The 22,281-nt window shown below is 38.5% G+C and overlaps 1 protein-coding gene and 1 long non-coding RNA gene across 2 annotated transcripts in view; one reads left to right on the plus strand and one right to left on the minus strand.

Annotated features, from left to right (window-relative positions):
• LOC143655487 (uncharacterized) overlaps window positions 1–2,293 on the minus strand; it is a 79,201-nt gene extending 76,908 nt beyond the window's left edge. The window contains exons 1-2 of the mRNA XM_077126742.1: window positions 2,199–2,293; window positions 1,073–1,129 (exon numbers count right to left, since the gene is read on the minus strand). Coding sequence (XP_076982857.1) covers window positions 1,073–1,087 — 15 coding nt within the window. The 5' untranslated portion in view covers window positions 1,088–1,129; window positions 2,199–2,293. The remainder of the gene's footprint in view (window positions 1–1,072; window positions 1,130–2,198) is intronic.
• Window positions 2,294–2,426: 133 nt separating this feature from the next.
• On the plus strand, window positions 2,427–15,882 carry LOC143665658 (uncharacterized). Its single transcript, XR_013167144.1, has 3 exons — window positions 2,427–2,602; window positions 11,870–12,004; window positions 15,608–15,882. It is a non-coding gene; the product is annotated as an uncharacterized LOC143665658 (long non-coding RNA).
• Window positions 15,883–22,281: the final 6,399 nt, after the last annotated feature.

Consider the following 22,281-nt stretch of genomic DNA (forward strand, 5'->3'; position numbering starts at 1 on the left):
GGTAAAGGGAGAAGGAAAGGGCTATTCTGGGCATTTGATAGTTGGTGGTAACACATTTTAGAATTTCATCTTCTAATTGTTGGTGGCAGAGAGAGACACTGATTGTTTTAAAAGAAATACCTTGTACACAGTAACCTTGCTAACTTCATTAATTCTATTAGTGTACCTACAGATGCATCTAGATTTTCTACATCTATAAACAAACGAATTTAATTTCTTCCCTTCCAATATCTTCTATGATACTTAGTTAGCTTTATTTTTTCCACATCAATAATTAAACTCCAACATACATTATAAAGTTTTTTTTTAAGTTGTTTGTTTTCTTTAACCTGAATGCATGCATAGTTTTTTATGTGTGTAGTGGACAGAAGGGGCTCAATATACCAATCATGAATGAACAAAGCATTTGCATGCAGGAATGCAAAATATTTGCAACCACTGTGGACTACAACTGCACCATACTTAACTGAAAACTGCAGCTGACTCTGACAATGCCTTCCCATTTCTACTACGATACTCTAAAGTTTGATTATCTCTTCATAAATAAAACAAGGAATGCAATGACAAGCAAATAAAAGTGGTACAAGACATTGGGTAGATAGAGACAGAGAAGCTTAGCAGGACCCTTCAATGTATAGAGTTTCATTAAGTACATTATTTTAAAAAAAGGACAGCTGGTACACAGAAGTGGAAGGTACCAAAGTGTTGAGTGGATGGTCCCTCAACTAGCAGTGTTAGTATTCAGATTACACAGCCAGCACAAAATGCAAAGCATACCCTCAGACCCCGAACTTCTAGGTAGGTTTCACATTTGGGCAAACAAGAACTGAATTTTGGAAAAAAAATTACTAAAGTAACATCTTAGAAAACTGCTAGTAGGAGGAATATTTCTTACTCCGATAAAAGTGTCTGTCAACAGTGGACAGTAAGCATCATAATCGATGGGGAAACAGTGAACATTTTCCTTAAAGCTTAACTTTATCTACTTGCATTTCTATATTTCCAGTTAATGTATGTACCTTGCAAACTTTATAAATCCATTATAACGCAAAGTGGAAAATGAGGCGCTCACCTGACGTCTGTTCATTTTGTGCCTCTCGGGAGGGTGCAGAGAACTGTGAAGGTTCAGCTGGGGGAACAGAAAGAGGATGGGGGTGATGAGAGATCAGACTGATTTACGGGTTCGAGACGCACCTCTCACCTCCCACAGAGCACAGCCCTCCTGTCCCTGGAAAAGACAAGGCAAGGACCACGAGGAAGAGGCAACACCTGTCCACATGAGACTCAGCCTGGTTATGGGGTCTGAAATCTGCAAGTTTTCACTGCGTTAATATACTTTTCTATGCACGTAAAATATTAACGGAAGAAACTAACAGCAGCAAGTAATTAAAGAATATGAAAAGATAAGGCACTGCTCTTTCATTGAAATGTAGACAAAATTTAGGCCGCATCTTTCATTCATTTTCATACAGTGAGTTACAGAATGCAAGAGCCATCGAAAGGGATGGGGATTTTTAATGCAACGCATTGGGTAGAGTTCCTCTAACTGGGCTTTCTAAAACGGCCTCCTGATAGGATGCTTTTGGTAACTCAGATGCGAGAGAACGGAGGGCACTGGGCTGAGTTTCTGGGTGCCCTGGACAAGTCGCCGAGACCCTCGGGCCGTCACCTCGGGACCCTGAAACGGGGTGCTCTGAGGGGCCCCGCGCGGACACCCGCCCTGGCCCCGGGCTAACCGCCTCCCGGGCATTCTCGCCCAGCGCGCCGGAGCCCGGGGAGGGGCTCCCAGTCGGGGCTGTTTTCGGCGAAGTGGCTGCTCCCTCCCCGGGTCCCTCAACCGGCCCCTGGCCGCACAGGGCACCGCGGGCATTCTCCGGGTCCGGCTGGCTCCGGGGCGCGGGCCACCGCCCGCAGTGTGGGCGACGTGTACCGTCCACTTTGCAAACGCCATTCCCCGCCCGCACGGCAGGGCTTGTCTCCGGGGGCCCGCAGCGGGGCCGGGCGCGGGGTGGCCGCCCCCGAGCGCGCGCCGACCACCTTCTCCCGCGGGCGCCTCAGCCTGCCCGTCAGGGCAGCGCGGGCCCGGCGGACCTCGAGATCCCCACTCCCGCCCGCAGGGAGCAAACCCACGTCCTGGGACCGCGCCGAGTCAAACAGACTCCCGGGGACCCTCGACCCCTGGCCCCCGCCGCGCTCACCCAGGCGCACCCCCGGCACCCGCGCGGTAAACCCAGACACCCCAGGCTCTCTCCACCCAGGCTCCTGCCGGCTGCGGGGAGGAGGCGGTGCCGGGCGTGCGCCTGCGCAGACGGGGCCGGAGCGCTTTCCCGGAGGAACGCACCGCGAGCCGGCGCGGGGCGGACTACATTTCCCAGAACGCCCCGCGCCCGCCGGGCTTTCCCAGCTTTCCCTGGCGGGTTGGCGGGAAGCGGGCCGGGCCGCCTTTGCTGTGGGAATCCCGGGGCCGCGTGGCCGCGCGTCGCGCTATGGACCCCGACAGGCCCTTGGTGACACCCGGCTGAGTTCCAGCAGCTGCCCGGAAACGCTGGAGACCGTCTGGAAAATCCCAAAGTGAGGATTGAAAGTATACAATAGCTAACAGGTAAATTTTTAGTTTAAGCACACTAAGCATATATGGCAAAAAAATTAAGTAAAAACTCTGTCGCTTTCCCATGTCCCAGTTTTTTCCATGGGAAAGTTGTACAAAGGAAAACCAGACAAAAAGTAAAGATTGAAAAATGACTTCTCAGGAAGTGTGCCTTCTTAACTGAAAGCTGTAAAGAAATTCATGGTATGTAAAAATATCTCCTAGGATTAAGGTTGTGAACATAAACAATTAGTAAATTAAGGAGTATAGGACAGTAAAAGAATAGCAGTTTTTGCCAAAAGAAAGCTAAGAGGGTGGGGGAGCAAGCACAATTTTCAAAAATAATTAATTTATATGAAAAAATACACAAAGCAAAATAATAAAATGATTTTGCAAATTATGCATCTTATTCATATAATTCTAAATAGATATGACTTAAGCAATTAATTTGGGATAGTGTTGAAAACATGGCAGAAATCCCAAAAGTCAAAAAGTGAAAGACTGGTAAATCTGACTGTGTAAAAACTGAAACTTCAACATGGCCAAACCTGTAATTAAGGTTAGGAAATTCTACTTAAGGTTAGAAAATGCAAATTCTTGGTGAAAGCTTGATTAAGTGTTTAATAGATGAGAAGATCAAAAATTCCATGCCAAAATTCTAATTAGAATTATAAAACATACATATGTTTTATATATTTTTTTCCTTCTACTTTTTTTGCATGGCCTGGCACTGGGAATCGAACCCAGGTCTCTGGCATGGCAGGCAGGAACTCTGCCTGCTGAGCCACTGTGGTCTGCCCTTATGTATTTTTTAAATTTCTGTTTCAGATTACCAAAAAGAACAATTTCAAGTTCCATAAAGTTTACGGTGATTAGTACTGTGTTGAGAAGGAAAGCACGTGATTTCAGTGCTGGCGTGGTTGCAGGCAGCGTGGGACTGGGCACTGGAGGACTCAGCCAGCGGAGCAATGGAGACGTGGCTCTGCAGACAGCAGGAGGGATGAGCGTGCAGCAAACCTTCCTAGGACTCGCCCTCAGGTGTCTGCAATAAAAGGAACACAATCCCATAGCTCAGACATTACAGTATGTAACATTCACAGATAGGTTTCCCAAGATACGGACATTTCTAAGAAAGTTTCAAGAAAACCTGAATTTTAGAAATAAAAAATTCTCAGTTCCTTTCCTGGAGAAAGCTCAATCCCTGCGCTGAACTGGAACCCAGACCCTGTCCCTGCACAGCCTCAGGAGCCACCTGCTTATTATAGAATTTGGCCATGTAGATGTTTTAGTTTTGCACAGGCGATTTACCACTCTTTCTCTTTCTGGTCTTTGGGATTTCTGCCATGTTTGTAAAAATTTTACTTTATTTATTTTTTATTTTTCAGCTGGGCAGTCACTGGGAGTCAAACCCGGGTCTCTGACATGTCAGGCGAGAATTCTGCCTGCTGAGCCACCATCACACTGCCCTCTGCCATATTTTTAAACACTGTCCCAAATTAATTGTTCTCAACTAATTATTGTATTTTTATCTTTGTATATGTTTAGTTTATTTTGGAATAAAATTTGCAATAAAGGTGCAGATTTTTACCCAAGCTAATTGTGATTCTGGGTGTGGCATAATTTATTTAACAACCATTTCCTTAAAATTCATTCTAATTTGAATAATTTGTAACACATCTAAAATTTATTATGTACTTATATCTATTCATGAACTTTTTTTTTTTTTTTCATGGGCAAGCACTGGGAATTGAACCCGGGTCCTCTGGCATGGCAGGCAAGCATTCTTGCCTGCTGAGCCACGGTGGTCTGCCCTATTCATGACCTTTTGTTTGGTCTGTCTCTTTATAGCTGTACCATATAAAACACTATGTTAATTTCTGTAATTTAATTATATTTTTAATTCAATGTGAGACCAATCCCCTCTCGTGACTCTTAGTTTTCAAATTTCTCTAGTTGTTCTCACGTGCTATTCATGCAGATAAACTTGAGCATAATTTTTTAGGTCATAGTCTCTCAAAAAATTGCCTTGACTTTCTGATTAACCTCATTTTTATTCAGGAATTAATTTGTTAGAATGATATTTTTGCAATTATAGAGTAAAGACATCTTCTAATCAAAGAGCAATACGATTCCTTCCAATATAGGTTATCTCTTTGGTAAGTACCTGTGTTAGTCAGGGTTCTATAAAGAAACATACAGGACAGATATGCACATATGGGATTTATAAAGTTGTCTCATGTAACCATGGGAACGGAAGAGTCCAAATTCTGTAGGGTAGGCTGCGTAATCATTTGGTCAAGTTGACACCACAACATAACCATCACAGTCCACACCTTGTCAACTTGACAGCTATACCCATCACCCTAAAACACAGTTAATTTCCAAATAGAATGCAATAACAGACATTGTTCTGCCTAACAGTATTCATCTATCTTGCGTACAACTGGAAACACACTGCATCTCTCCAAAATAGGGTGCAAGTCCTTGGTAACGTTCGTTCTTTTTTTTTTTTTTTCATGGGCAAGCACCAGGAATCAAACCCAGGTCTCCGACATGGCAGGAGAGAACTCTACCTGCTGAGCCACCACAACCTGCCCAACATTTACTCTTTATCTTCATATCCTGTAATTTAAATACTATAACATGAACAATATAACTTTTGTCATATGATAAAAGAAAAACAAGATATTTGCTTTTGTACAGTGCAGTCATACTCAACAAAACAGGACATATTAATGCAATCATAATCCTAATTTCTGTAATTGGTCACATGGTCATAGTTAATGTTTATCACTATCTTCTTCTACTACCCCCTCAAAGTTACCTTTACACTAAGGAAGCATTTCAGCTGGCTGTGGTTCTTTGCCAGGTGTGGTGACTCAGACCTTCATTCCTGAAGTTTCTGGATCACTGATAGTCCTGCCTGGATTGGGTTGTTGCAGTTTTCCATTAACTTTATCACAGGGAATGGTGCCATATCAGGGTCTGAGTATGGGACTCTACTGCTGGCAGATTGGTCACTCAGCAGTGGCCATAGCCAGGTTGGATTTGGCGAGTGGACGTCCATGTTGCTGAGCCCATGAATAACTTCCATCCTTACCACCATGCCCACTTTGTTAATAAACCCATTGAGCAATGGCAGGCATGGCTGAGGAATGAGGATTACTTGTGTGCTGGTTTGAAAGGATGTGTGTCCCCTAGAAAAGCCATGTTTTAATCCTAATTCCATTTTGTAAAGGCAGCCATTTCTTCTAGTCCCTATTCAGCATTATATGTTTGAAACTGTAATTAGATCATCTCCCTGGAGATGTGATGTAATCGAGAGTAGTTGTTAAACCGGATTAGGTGACAACACACCTCCACCAATTCGGCTGGGTCTTGATTAGTTTCTGAAGTCCTACAGAAGAGGAAACATTTTAGAGGTTTGAGATTCAGGGAGAGCAAAGAATGCTGCAGCACCACGAAGCAGAGAGTCCATGAGCCAGCAGCCTTTGGAGATGAAGAAGGAAAATGCCTCCCAGGGAGCTTCATGAAACAGGAAGCCAGGAGAAGAAGCTAGCAGATGATGCCTTTTTTGCCATGTGCCCTTCCAGCTGAGAGAGAAGCCCTGACTGTGTTCGCCATGTGCCTTCTTACTTGAGAGAGAAATCCTGAACTTCACTGACCTTGAATCAAGGTATCTTCCCCTGGATGGATACCTTTGATTGGACATTTCTATATACTTGTTTTAATTGGGACATTTTCTCGGCCTTAGAACTGTAAACTAACAACTTATTAAATTCCCCTTTTCAAAAGCCATTCTATTTCTGGTATATTGTATTCCGGCAGCTAGCAAACTAGAACAACTTGTATCTATAGGATGATTCATCTTATCCACTTGATTATTAAAACCTTCATCTGCTGAAGTCACGCTTTGGTGAGCATTCACATGGGACACAAATATCTTCAAGTTCTTTGCCCATTCAGAAAAGTCTGTGCACATATCTCTTCCCCAGACCTCTGTGGCACCAATTTTTCAGTCATGCTTCTTCCAAGTCCCTGACCATCCAGCCAAACTGTTAGCAATAGCCCATGAGTCAATATAGAAACACTCCTCAGGCTAGTTCTCCTTCCTAGCAAAATGAGCAACCAGGTGCACTGCTCAGAGTTTCACCCACTGGGAGGAATTCCCCTCACCACTATCCTTTAAGGACATTTCAGAATGGGTGTATAGTGCTACAGCTGTCCACTTCTGGATGGGTCTTGCATATCATGCAGAACCAACTGAAAGCCAGGCCTCAGTTTTTTATTCCTCATTAGTTGACTGTAAGGAACTCCCTCAGAGGCCATAGCTGTGGTCTGCCAAAGAGAAGGTAATTGACAGGAGTTGGGGACATGGGCATTTGGGCCACTTCCTCATGTAACTTACTTGTGCCATCAGGGCTTGGTGGAGCCCTAACTCTAATACACCATTTCCAATTTATGATGGATTGCAGCTGTGCATGTCCAACTTTATCACTTGGTGGGTCAAGACAACACCCAGCTCATGATAGGCAACTCAGGTCTCATGGTAACTTGATGGCCCATGGTTAAGCATTCAGTCTCTGTTAAGGCCCAGTAGCAAGCTAAAAGCTGTTTCTCAAAAGAAGAGTAGTTATCTGCAGCAGATAGTAAGGCTTTGCTCCAAAATCCTAAGGGTCTGTGTTGTGATTCTCATATAGGGGCCTACCAAAGGCTCCAGACAGCATCCCTATTGCATTGGATCTGCTGAATCATGTGGCCCAAGTGTCAAAGCAGCTCGTACACCAGCCTGGATCTGTTACAGTTCCTCCTCTTGTTCTGGTCCTGACTCGAAACTAGCAGCTTTTCTGGTCACACAGTAAGTTGGCTTAAGGAACATACCCAAATGCAGAATATGTCATCCCCAAAACCCAAAGAGACCAACTACATGTTGTGCTTCTTTTTTGGTCATAGGAGGGACCAGATGCAACAGCTTATCCTTCATCTTCATATCTCAACATGCCCCACACCACTGAACACCTAGAAATTTCACTAAGAAAGACCCCTGTATTTTTTTTTTATTCATTTTTCATCTACTGACCTGCAAAAATGCCTTACTGATAAGTCTACAGTAGTTTCTGCTTCTTGCTCACTAGGTCCAATTAGCATGATATCATCAATATAATGGACCAATGTGATGTCTTCTGGGAGGGAGAAATGATCAAGATCCCTGTGGACAAGATTGTGACATAAGTCTGGAGAATTGATATACCCCTGAGGCAGGATAGTGAAGGTATACTGCTGGCCTTGCCAGCTGAATGCAAACTGTTTCTGGTGGTCCTTACTTACAGCTATTGAGGAAAAAAATTTACCAGATCAACAGCTGCATATCAGATACTAAGTGATGTGTTGATTTGCTCAAGCAATGATGTCACATCCGGAACAGCAGCTGCAATTAGAGTCACCACTTGGTTATGTTTACAGTTATCCACTGTCATCCTTGAAGTCTCATCTATTTTCTCCACAGGCCAAATAGGAGAGTTGAATGGGAATATGGTGGGAATCACCACCCCTGAATCCTTCAAGTCCTTAAGAGTGGCCACTAACCTCTGTAATCTCTCCAGGAATAAAGTATTGCTTCTGATTCATTATTTTGCTGGTTATGGGTGGTTCTAGAGGCTTCCACTTGGCCTTACCTAGCATAATAGCCCTCAGTCCATGAGTCAGAGAATCATTGTAAAGATTTTGCCAGTTGCTGAGTTTGTTGATTCAAATTATGCTTTCTGGAACTAGGGAAATCACCACAGAATGGATCTAGGGACCAACTGGATCTAACATGAGACAGACCTGAACTAAAACTCCATTGCTCACTTGAGCTCCATAAGCCTCTACTCTGACCGGTGGACCAGAATGGTGTTTTGGGTCTCCTGGAATTAGTGTAACTTCTTAGCCAGTGCCTAATAATCTCCAAAATATTTGATCATTTCCTCTTCCTCAGTGCACAGTCACCATGGTAGAAGGCCATAAGTTTCCTTGGAGAAGGCTGGGAGGAAGATTAACAGTGTACATTTTGGGCAGTGTATAAGTTCCTTCCCCAAAGATATCCGACCCTCCCTTTATTTGAGGGGCTCTGGATCTGTAAACTGTCTCAAGTCTGGGAATTGATTAAGGGGCCATGATTCTCTGTTTTTGTTATTCAGGTTAGACGTTTGTTCACTTGACCTAGAATTCTTCTGCTTGTACAGATCAAAGAAGAATTTGATAGCCTGCCCATCTGTTTTACTTCTAGGTACCCCATGATCTACTAGGCAATAACATGAGTCTCCCAGAGTCAAAGAGTATTTTCACTGCTGTTTTGAGTCTGCTGTCCATTATGGTGGCCGCACCCATGTCTGTGATGATTAACTGTTGTCACATGGCTTCTGCCAACTCAGAATCTTATCGTTCACACTGTGTTTAGGGAGTCCAGCTTAGGGACAGCAGTTCCCACATTAATATCTGATCTATAGAGAAGGGCAACTGCAGAGCTCTTCAGGGATGATGGAGCTAGTCTTATGAATTTATTTTTCAAGATTCTGGTGAAAGATGTGTCCTCTGGTCATACCTGGGGTGTGTCTTCCATGATAAATCCACTCTAACATTACCGTCTCTCTAAGCCTCCACATTTCCTCATCTACATTATATCAGGGTGGTTCTGGCATTTTGACCTTAGGTAATATTGTCTATCTTTTGATCCATGTTTTAGCCAACCATCAAAACACAATGTTAATGCCTTTTCTAACCCCTGAAGCTACAATGTTGAATGCAGAATCTTTGCTTATTTGGCCCATATCCATAAATTCAGCTTGATCCAATTTATATTCCATCCAACATTATCTCACACCCTTAAATCCATTCCCACACATATTCCCCTCACTTCTGTCTATATAGATTGGAAAACTCATGCAGTTCTTTTGGACTATAGCACACTTCCTCATAGGCCACACTTTGTATGTCACTTGTTAGAGCCGGTTGGGACTTTAGTCTAGTTATAGATCTTAAAAAAAAAGAGGGGTGTTTGGTGTGGGTCATGAAAATAGATAGACATGTCTTTCAAGCCTTTGCAGTTTCATCTAGTGAAACAGGATTAGTAGCTGCAGACATAGGAGTGAGGGCTTCCCCAGGTGAGTTGATTACAGGGTTAGCACACAGTGAAGGGTTAATCTCTTAGGTGGAAGTTGGATGGCAGACTCTTCTGAGGTGACTGGAGGCCAGGAAGCTGTTTCCTCAAGGCAACAGCCCTTTGCTCAGGGAGGTCCTTTACAGGTTTATCTCGCAAAGGCTCAGCACCAGGGTTCCAATCTCCCCATAACCACCATTATCAAGCCATGTATCCCCATCTCATATTTGAGGATCCCAGTTTATCCCCGTAACCCAGATTAATAGCTTTCTTTGCTCAGGGAGGTCCTTTACAGGTTTATCTCGCAAAGGCTCAGCACCAGGGTTCCAATCTCCCCATAACCACCATTATCAAGCCATGTATCCCCATCTCATATTTGAGGATCCCAATTTATCCCCGTAACCCAGATTAATAGCTTTCTTTGTTGATGTATGAAGATAAATCTTTCTTAGTAGATGTCTATAAGTAAACTTTTAAAATAAAGTTTGCTTTTTTATTCATTTGATTTTTAATTATTTCTAACAGAACTTTTTCAAATATTTTGTAAATACTTATGTACGGATAAAAAATCTGTTGGTTTTTATACATTAACACTGTTTCTATTAAAATTTTATTGTTTACTAAATGTTCCATTATCAGGGTTTTGCATGCGCATAACACGTTTGCCTGATTTTCCCAATATTTATAACTATTCATCATTTTTAATGAATTAATATAATAAACACAGAAATGCTGGTGTCATATTAAACTTTAACATATAGATTACTAATAGCAAGAAGTTAGCCAATAAATATATTCAGTCAACATATTTATTGAAACCCTGTTATTCTACATGTTAGGGTAAAAACGGAGAATAAATGACATATAAATTCCTTACTCCATGTAATTTATGATCACAGATGGTCAGGGGTGTCTATTAGTTGGGTTCCTAGGAAGAAATTAATGTAGCTCACACATGGGGTAATCAGAGAAAATATAATAAACCCACACTTACAAAGCTTATGCAGAGTGTGCTAGATTGAAACTGTTCTGTACCTCAGAAAAACCATGTTCCTTAACCCTGATTTGGTCTGCTAGTTGGGATCTTTTTGGTTGTTTCCTTGGAGATGTGACCAACCCAGTTGTGGGTGGTACCTTTTGATTAGGCAGTTTCCATGGAGCTGTGTCTGCACCTTTTCAAGGTAGGATTGCTTACTAGAGTCCTTTAAGAGGGATCCATTTTGGAAAAGCTTTAGAGGCCCCACACATAGAGACTTTTGGAGATGAAGGAAAACATCCCTGGGGGAGCTTCATGAAACAAGAAGCCAGGAGAGAAAACTAGGAGACATCCCCACGTGCCTTCCCAGCTGAGAGAGGTGTCCAGAAGCCAAAGACCTCAGCAGATGCCAGTTGCATCCCTTCACAGCTGACAGAAGTGTTCTGGATAGCATCAGCTTTTCCTGAGTGATGGTAGCCTCTTGTTGTTGCCCTAATTTGGACATTTTCATGGCCTTAGAGCTATAAACTTGCAACATAATAAATTCTCCTTTTAAAAGTCATTCTATATCTGCATTCTGGCAGTTAGGGGAAACCCAGAGGGGATGGTGAAGTTCCTTGGACTAGTGACAAAAAGGACCATTTCTCATCCCTGTCCTGAAGGGCAGGGTAGGTGGAAGAGTGCATTACCAGAACCTGACAAAGCAGTGGCCTTAAGTTGAAGAGCTCTGCCATGGATAGCCAATGGCTTGGCTCAAGGAGAGGCAGGGGAAAACTATCTAGACCTCAAGCTCACTCAGCTTACAGCTTCTATTCTCCGGGGAGCATTTGGATGCCTCCACTCTGTGCCTATTTCTAGAATTCCATCCACAGACCTTTACTCCAGACCTCCTTGTCACTAGTTTTCCAATCTTTTTTATTTCTACTCCCTTACTACTAGTCAACTCACTGAGATATTGGCCAAAATTCAATATTGAGCTATAATATATTTATAATCTGTCAATGTTTATAAAATAACACTTCTGTTGTCATTAAATACAAACAAGTATTAACATAAAAACTGAAATTAGATTACAAAATCTTCACCTTTCAGAGCAGGTCTGTTGTAAGTAATTGCATTTTATTTTGCTTCATCTGAGAATGTTTTTTTTCTACTTTTTTTCCTGAAGGTTATTTTCACTGGATAGAATTCTGGATTCACATAGATTTTCTTTTAGACTTGGAAAATAATATGCCACTTTCTACTCATCTTCATAGTTACTGATGAAAAATTTGCCATCATTCCATGCACCGTTCCCCTAAAGGTAATGTAACTTTTTTTTTTCTGGTTGTTTTCAAGATTTTTAAATTGTCTTTTTTACATATGATATGTTTAGGCATGGATTTCTTTGGGTTTGACTTCTTAGGGATTCTCTTAATTCTCAAACCTATAGGTGTATGTGTTCATCAAAATCAGGAAATTTCCAGCTATTACTTTTCAAAACATTTCTTTAGTATCACATGTTTTTATCCATCTGAGTCTGTAATGATATGAGTATGTGAACTTACATTGTCATCCCACATACGATGGAAGCTCAGTGAAATTTTTCAGTCTCTTTTCTCACTGTAGTGAGAGTGGATAGAATGGATAATTTCTATTGCTCTGTGTTCAAGAACAAGTAAAGAGTCTCTTTCCTCTGTTTCCTCCATTCTATAATTAAGCCCATGCAATCATTTCTTTTATTACAATCACTTTATTTTACAGTTCTAAAATTTCCATTTAGTTCTTCTTTGGGTTTATTTTCCTTGAATGGAAACTCTAGGAAATTTTCCTAACTGGTCTGTCTGCTTTTCTCTTTTAAAAATTGTCTCTCAGTTGCTTTGTGAATTTTGTATGAGGTTTTTTATTATAATTTGCGGAAGGAATTAGGTAAAATGTATTTAGTCTGTATTGTCTGGAAAGAGATCCTTTGTAGTAATCTTAGTAAACTAACCGTGAAACACAAAACACTGCCAGGGAAATATCAGCTCGTATAATTATATAATTATAATTATAAAAGAGGAAATTTTAATCCTCCTTTAATTCTCCATGACCTTAAGAACATAATTTATAAATATATAAAAATTAAATTAATGAAGTAATAAAAATTTTCTGAACATTTTGAGGGATTTATTATATCTTTCTTATGAATAAACAGATAAAGGACACATAAAATAATTGTTATATAAAATTTTAAAGAAATGATATAAATATATAACCTAAAACCAGATAAATAATTCTGCATTTAATAATTTAATACATATATTTGCTCAAAATGTTTACAATTGTGAACAAAGGAAGTCTCAGAATTTTAAATAATTGAGACATGAAAATAATATAATAAAGGTACAATGAATTCTAAAAAAGCGTTCAATAAATCTACTGTGTATTTAGAGGCTAAAAGTGATACTTCAAAAGAATTTATTAAAGTGTAAATCACAATATCAATCACAACATATTTGGAAATTATTCACAAATGTTACTGGGTAATAGTTTTGGTAAAATGTGTTAGGTATCAGTAACATAGGACATATGGGGAAATTCATATTTGTAAATTATGTTTGAAAACAAAAGCTTTAATTTTAATAAGATAAGCATTCAAAGACAGCGAATTAGAAAAAGGACAGAATAAACAAAGGTTCGAAAAGCTAGGACATGATAAAATTAGAATAAACAATTATGAAATGAAACAAAACAAAAAATCAAATACTATTTATAAAAGTTAATTGAATAAGCAAACTTTATAAGGCTGACCAAGAAAAATTGAAAAAGAGCAGACACTATTTGCAATGTAAAGGGATATCATTTTGGAATCACTAGAGATGAAAAAAAGATAATGTGGAGCATTTTATACCCCAAATTTTGAAAATATGTATAAGTAGACAATTTTAGGCAAATACTTAATAATATGAAACATGATTTTGGATTCTATTTCATACATTCGACCAAAAGTACATGTTCAGAAACATTCTCCAAACACAGAACACAAAAATTATGGAGAAAATAAAATTGACTCTTCAACTTTAAACCCCTCTCTCCTAAGAATACATACCTAGAAGCCAAATTATCATGCAGATTTGCAGTATGCATTTCACCCACCTGAGCAATCAAGAAGCTTGAAGGTGAGAATCTATTTAAAAGTGTTTCTGATGTGGTATTTAACACAGAGGTTAGAATGGTCGAAATAAATGCAAAAACAGTTTTCAACAGAAGGCATTCTAATGAGTATTACCTCACAGTTAAAAAAAATCACAGATCAAGTGTAATAAGTAAGCAGTAGCATGAAATATCAAACATAGAAAAGATCTACAGATATATTAAATATCAAATCATGCATACTTAACAAATCTATTGTGTAATTTGTTTAAGGAAATATATTATCAAATGAAAGCAAAATGGAGTTATGAACATGTAAACATCTCTAACTACCATTCTCATGTTATCTGAATTTTTACATTTGCCAATTCTTCTTTGTATTTTGAACCTATATTATAAGGCATATATCAATTTGGAAATCTTTATACTCCTTATTAAATTCATTTTATTTTGAAGATATATATATATAAATTTGTAGATTTTTAAACTCATTAAATTCACTATTTAATATTATGAGATGTTATTCTTCATTATATATTGGTACTCTTATTTTATGTGCATGTTGTGTGTGGTCTTTAAGTTAATAAGTATTACAAGATATAAATAGACAATATATCTATATCAGTGGTTGATGGTAGAAGCCCAGTATATAAGTATCTGTATATCAGTAATGATATAGGAGATATGAACATGAGTATCTGAATTTACCTATACAACATGTGACATGGAAGAGCACATCCAAAATTGAAAAATTAATGATTGTTTTTGAGTGCATATAAACAGTTATATACATAGACCCTCTTCTGCTTTTGTAACAAGCCTCAATAATTTTAAACGTTTGAAATCATACTGAACAAGATTATGTTTCGCTGTCATGACCAAGCTGCCAGCTTTGCTCCTCTCACAACCCTGCCTGCACCCCCAACTACCTTGAAACTAACTTTGAAGTTGAGATTGCAGATTTTAAAAACCCAGACTTAAGGAAAAAAAATTAAGGGAATTAGATAATTGCAGACATTAACCATTCCAAGTAACCAAAGTTGCCTCCGACATCCCTCTTTCTTTCCCAGGTGATATTTTTCCATTGTCCTTGCCTTGAATATAAGACTCAGCCATCTGCCTGTTTTCTTCAGATGTGAGATCCAATCTTCCTCCCTCACCATGGTAGCTGTTCTAGTTTGCTAGCTGCTGGAATGCCATATACCAGAAACAGAATGGTTTTTAAAAAGGGAAATTTAATAAGTTGCTAGTTTACAGTTCTAAACTGGACCTAGAGGAGATGTTCCAATTAAAACAAGTCTATAGAAATGTCCAGTCTAAAGCATCCAGGGAAAGATACCTTGATTCAAGAATGCCAATGAATTTCAGAGTTTCTCTCTCATCTGGAAAGGCACATGGCGAACACGATCAGGGTTCCTCTCTCATCTGGAAAGGCACATGGTGAACACGATCAGGGTTCCTCTCTCATCTGGAAGGGCACATGGTGAACACGATCAGGGTTCCTCCCTCATCTGGAGGGGCACATGGTGAACACGATCAGGGTTCCTCTCTCATCTGGAAGGGCACATGGTGAACACGATCAGGGTTCCTCTCTCATCTGGAAGGGCACATGGCGAACACAGCATCATCTACCATCTTCTTCTCCTGGCTTCTTGTTTCATGAAGCTCCCCGGGAGGCGTTTTCCTTCGTCATCTCCAAAGGTTGCTGCCTGGACTCTGCTTCTCATGGCTATGTTGTTCTGCTCTGCTCTCCCTGAATCTCTCATTCTCCAAAATGTTTCCTCTTTTATAGGACTCCAGAAACTAATCAAGACCCACCCCAATGGGTGGAGACATGTCATCACCTAATGCGGCTTACCAATCACTCTTGACTAAATCACATCATCCAGGGAGATGATTGGATTACAGTTTCAAACATACGGTATTGAATAGGGATTATTCTGCCTTTATGAAATGGGATTTAGATTAAAACATGGCTTTTCTAAGGGACATACATCCTTTCAAACCAGCACAGTAGCTATAAATAAAATCATGCTTGCCTATTTAATATTATCTGGTGAGTTTTTCTTTGACAATTCATATCATGTTTGCTGAACCCATGTAGGTAAACAGAACCCAATAACACATTTTTAGAGTATATTTGAATATTTGGGATTTAAAATATTATTCATAGTTCTAAATTATTCATAGTTCTAAATAGAAATCACAAAGAAATTAGAGAAAAATAATCTATATGATTGATAAAGTAGAACATGTACTATGCCTAATGTAGTACATAAAGATATCTTTTTGGTTTTAAAAAGCATAAATTAAAAATAATCAAAGATGAAACACAACAGTATAATGTGATGCTCAGTAAGCCAGGAACAAAAGTGCAATCCAACTCCAAAATGTGGAAGATAGGAAATAAGATTCATCATGGAAAAGAAAGGAAGCATAAAAAAGTCACAAGTCCAATATTTGGTTCTTTGAAAGATTGATTATATGTTAAAATCCCATAGCAACTGATATTAAAACAAAAAAAGCCATGTTCTTTTACCCAGTCTTGGTGAGCAGACCTGTTGTTGGGTGGGACCTTTTGATTAAGTTGTTTCCATGGAGATGTGACCCTATCCATTCGAAATGGGACTTAATCCACTTGCTGGAGTCCTTTAAGAGAGCATACGGAGAATCAATTGAGTTTTGAGAAGCTTAGAAGGGAAATGGCCTGGGGAGAAGCTGGAAGGGCCCACAGGAGTTGAGAGAGCCATTTGAAACATGAAGCGCAGGGAGAGAAGGACAGCGGATGTCACCATGGGGCTTCCCACGTGGCAGAGGAATCCTGGATGCTCAGTTGCCTTCCCTCCAAGAAGGCATACTCTTCTTGGTACCTTACTTTGAACATTTCCACAGCCTTAGACTTGTAACTTGTGACCTAATAGATCCCTTTTGTAAAGCTAATCCATTTCTGGTATATTGCATACTGGCGGCTTTAGCAAACTGAAACAGTGGGTAAATTTTAAAAATTGTGCATAAAAATTAATTCTTGTTGCATGTTACTTGTGGCTTAAAACAAGACAAAGAAACTTTTACTCTAGGTCCATATAAGTTTCAAAGAATGTAATCAGAATTAAACCATTCTAAGACCCATGATTGTTTGAGAAAATAATAACAATTCTAACTAAAGATTTTATGTTAAATATGCATTTTAATATACTGAAGTGTGGCCAGGGGTATCCATCAATGTCTTTTCTCCCCTTCTTTTTGGGTACACAGCTAGAATATATTTTCTGGTCTTCCTTGCAGGCAACAGAGGCTATGTGACTGAGCTCTAGTCAGTGAAATATGGGCAAAAATGATTGCCATGTCAGAGTTTAGCACCAAAACCTCCAACAAGTATTTCATCAGGTGTCTCCCACATCTTTCTGAATGAGGTTTCAGTGACTAAAATGTCCATTAACTCCATGTGTGAGAAGTGACAGATTTGCCATCACTCTGGGACCATACGATGGCATGGGGAAGGAATCCCCTCAAAGAATTGTATTTCTCATCCTGTGTGAGAAATAATCTTCTATTGTGCATAGGCTTTTACAGTTTGCATATATCTATTAGAGGACTTTAAACTATACAATTTAGAAAATGCTAACAGACATAGGGTGCTTTCATAAAAAATAGATGGCTTTGATTTATTTTCTGGGATCAGGAGGCATAAACCTCAGACACTTCATTTATATATGTCATTTTATGGAAACAAATGCCATTTATAGAATCCATGTTAATTTATGAAAAAATATTTCAAAAAAGACACCCATGACAGCTTGCATTTTATAGTTCAAATTTACTGAGCCTGAAGCTCTAGAGGAAGAGGTGGAAAGAATAACAAGGTATTAACATTGGTAGCCATTGGCTGCTTTAAACAAGGAAATACAAGAAAGAGATGAGCAGAGTGAAGAATTGTCTGAAGGCAGCACAAAGATAAAAATGAGTAGAGAGGGTAGTGCGATAAAGGTCTTTACAGGGTTAAAAGTACAATTTATTTATGGATCAAAATACATGAGATAAGAGTGCAGAGATTTAAGGTGTATACACCCAAGGAGACTTTTTCTGTCAAAGAGAATCAGCCCTATGCCATCCTACTATAACCTTTATACCAAGATGATTCATGACAACTACTGGTAAATTGAGAGGAAAACGTGCACTAAGTTCAGCAAAAATTAGGTTTAAAATCTACGTCTAGAAATCAACCTTAAGTGTAGCTATAAGCATATGGAACTGACTAGAAATAAATATATGATAAGCCTACTAAGATTTGGGAAAATTGAATTGCCAAAGAAACCAGACTAAAAACAGTCTTTTAAGATTTTAATTAAAATAACACTCAGGCCTCCAAATTTGCATCAGAATGAATTTCTCTATTCTTTTTTTTTCCAAATTCATGATCACTAAGTGAAATTTACTTACAGTACAATCCACCTTTTTTTGGTAAGTATCTATGATTTCTGATGACCTAAGGTAGACATAATTTCTCTGAGTATATTTGTACTTAATTACTTTTCCTATCCCCACCCCTTAGCTTTAAGCAATTACTAATTTCTTATTAGTGTTCCTATTGTTTTGTCTTTTACTGAATGCTGTACAAATCTAAACCTGCAGCAGTTGTAAATCATCCTTGTTACATGCATCATTGTCTTCTCTTTTTTGTTGCTGTTTTTCATTCAATCAATACAGAAGATTTCCGTTTGCATTAACCAGTTGACAGACTGATAGACTGTTTCTAGTTTTTGGTGACTATTAAAGCTGTTACAAAGATTCCTGTACAAGTTTTTGCATAAATATAAGTTTTCATTTTTCTTAGATAAATACCTGAATGTGAGATTGCTACATCATACAGTACCTTTAGTTTTAATTTTTAAATTTTAACTTTTGTGCATCAAGGACTTTATCATGAAAGTAAAATAACAAACTACACAATGTGATAATATTTCAAAACCTCATATCCTATAAATGGCTAATATCTAGAATATATAAAGAAATCCTGAAATAAAAAGGAAAAACATCCCAATTTAAAAATGTTCAAACAACTTGAATAGACATTTCTCCAAAGAAGATAAACAAATGTCCCAAAAGCACATGAAAAGATGCCTATGATCCATTAAAGAAATACAAAATAAATTAATATCTTAAATCCTGTTTTTTTCATGTTGAAGGGCCAAGGTTTTCCTTTAATCTTAGAACAAAGACATACAAGTTGAAAATAGTAACTCCATTCTCAGAAATATTCAAGTAAGTTTTTCTTGGCTAGACCTTAAATGATACATTAGGTTAATTTTTTGTACTGCAAATATGTTCGGCTCACTATTTTAGTATACTTTGTTTTGAAGGCACTAAAAAAAAAGAAAATCCTCAAAATGTTAATAATAAGAAGAAATTGACATCCCCGTATCCTATTGAAAAGCATTTGAGATTTCATTTTGCTTAATTACTGCTTTGTTTTGTTCTAGAGAGATACTGCGTAGGAAATGCTGCAACTTGGGAATGTTGGTTAATAAACATTGTCTGTTCTGAACAAATTTTCTTCTCAACCATGGCATACAGGATTAGGGATCTTGAATCTCAAAAACAAAAACAAAAATCCCAATATTTTGATATATGGGAAACTTTGTTTCATAGGGATGTACATTTTTTCTTCCTAAGCTAATACATAGCATACAATCAAATGAGGTTAAAGTAAATTAAACATTGCCCCCTCTAATATTATCTGCATTTGTGAAGGTGAATTCACTGTATTACATATGGCTGAGTCAGATGATCCAATTTTTTAGGTCCTGCTGTTTTCTCTGACTTGTCTGAGCCACTCATCAATGTATGAAACAAGAATGCTATATTTTATAATCCTTAAAAGTCATTTTTTTTAAAAGATAATTTCTACAAAACAAATGTTTGACAAGTATACTGCATTTTTCACTACCATATACAATGTTATTTTATTATTGGTAGGCCCTTCTACATGTTTCAGGTCCTTAATCACACAAACCATGTTTTGTTCATTGGGCTTAGAATGAACCTGGAATATGTTACAAATTTTCAAGGTGCCTATACTTTGGTTCACTAAAGGATTCAATCTGACAGTGAAATGCATCATCTTTTAAACATGCCAGTCCCAAATTACTACAAATTTCACAGCTTAAACAACACTCATTTATTATCAGAAAGTTCTGTATGTCAGAAAAGCAGGCATCACTTAAATGGGCTCTCTCCTGAGGTCTCACCAGCTGTAACTAAGGTGCCAGCCAGTCCTGCAACCTCCTCTGAGGCTTAGAGAATATTCCAAGTTCATTCAGGTTGCTGCAAGAAGTTTTTCCTACTATGGTATTGACGTCTTTGTTTTCTTCCTGGCTGTTAAGTCGTCACACAACACGAAAACTTACTTCTTCACAGCCAGCAAGAAAATCTTGCTTAAGGGCTCAATGGATTAGATTAAGTCACCCATGATCATCTATCTTTTGATTAACTCACAGTCTACTAATCAGGGATCTCAATAAAATTTGAACAATTCTTTTACCTCTTCCACATGATGTAACATGGGAATGATATCCTATATTCACAGGTTCTTTCTGAATCAAGGAAAAGACTGATCATACAGGACACGTATACTAAGGGGCCTGGAGCTTGAGGGTCATCTTAGAAATTCACCTACTACATCCATCATGAAAAAATAAATCTCAACCAATATTTTACACCATAATCAAAAGGTAACTCAACATAGATGATGGGCTTAAAGGTAAAATCTAATACTATAAAACTCCTAAAGTAACATATAAGAATAAAGTCTTTGTAGCCTGAGTTTAGTCAAAAAAAATCCTAGGGTAAATAAAAAGCAGAAACCATAAATATATTGGTAAATTGAACTTTAAAACAATCAACAATTTATGCTCTTTAAAAGATACTGTTAAAAATGAAAGTCATGCAATATCTGATCAATAATATAACCCTAGAACATAAAAAGAAATCTCACAACTCATTAATAAGAACAAACTCAATAAAAATAGGAAAATATGTAACAAAACACTTCAACAAAGATACTGACAGCAAATAAGCACATCAGAAGATGTTTAACATCATTAGTAATCACTGGAATGAAAATTTAAACCACAATAATATACCATGAAGTACCTATTAGAATGGCTTAAAGCACAAAAACTCACAATATCAAGTGCTAGCCAGATAGCAGAGCAAGTGGAATTCTCATATATTGTTGATAGGAATACAATATGATATAACCACTTTGGAAACAATTTTGATGAAGTTACATTCAACTGTTTTTCTTTGGCTATTTGTGCTTTGAGTACAAATTCTAAGAAATCTTTGTCTAACCCAGGTTCCTGAAGGTACTTACCTCTCTTTTCATCTAGGAATTTAAAGGTTTGGCTCATTTATCTGCATCTTTCAAACATTTTGAGTTGGTTTTTGTATACAGTGTGAGGTACAGATCCTCTTCTTTTTGCAACTGGAGATCCAGTTTTCCCAGCACAATTTGTTGAAGAGACTTTTTTTCCCAATTGACTGGTTTGTCCTCTTGTGAAAAATCGGTGAGCGGCAAAAGTGAAGAATGATATCTGAGTTCTCAATTTGGCTCCATTTGTCGATGTTTAGGTCTAGGTCTGTACTTCTGACAGTGCCATGCTGATTGATTACTGTGGATTCCATTTTATACCTCTTAGAATGGCTGCTATTTAAAAAAAAAGGAAAAATACAAGTGTGGGAGAAAATATAAAAAAATAGGAGCACTCAGCTGCTGTTGGCAGTGCAGAATGATGCAGCCGCTGTGGAAGATGATTTTGCAGTTCCTCAGAAAGTTAAGTGTAGAATTACCATGGGACAGGTATATATCCTGTGCTGGCTTGAAAGGATTTATGTACTCTAGAAAAGCCATGTTTTAATCCTTATCAATCTTGTGGGAGCAACCGTTTCTTTAATCCTTATTCGGTACTGTAGGTTGGAAACTTGATTAGGATATCTCCACAGAGATGTGACTCACCCGATTGTGTTAACTTTTTTTTTCTTTGTGTGATTTATGGCGGGGCTCACATTTTATTGTTTTTCCATGCGTGAATCCCCTTATTGCAGCACTATTTATTGAATTTTTTTGGTTTTATTTGGCTTTTCATTTGTTTGTTTGCTTGTTTTGCTTTGTTTGGGAAGTGTATGGGCTGGGAATAGAACCTGGGTCTCCCTTGTGGCAGGGGAGAATTCTGCCACTGAGCTACCCTAACACCTCCCCCCCAATCCCCCACCTCTGGTATTAACTTTTGAATAGAGGGAAGTATGAGTCCACCCATTCCAGGTGGGTCTTGATTAGTTTACTGGAATCCTTTAAGAGAGAAAACCTTTTGGAGTGAGTGACAAGGGAGTCACGAGATGGTGAGAACAGCAGAGACATGAGAACTAAAGAGACCACCAGCCAGTGACCTTTGGAGATGAAGAAGG

The sequence above is a fragment of the Tamandua tetradactyla genome, chromosome 2 (genome assembly GCF_023851605.1).
Source record: "Tamandua tetradactyla isolate mTamTet1 chromosome 2, mTamTet1.pri, whole genome shotgun sequence".
Taxonomy (NCBI): domain Eukaryota; kingdom Metazoa; phylum Chordata; class Mammalia; order Pilosa; family Myrmecophagidae; genus Tamandua; species Tamandua tetradactyla.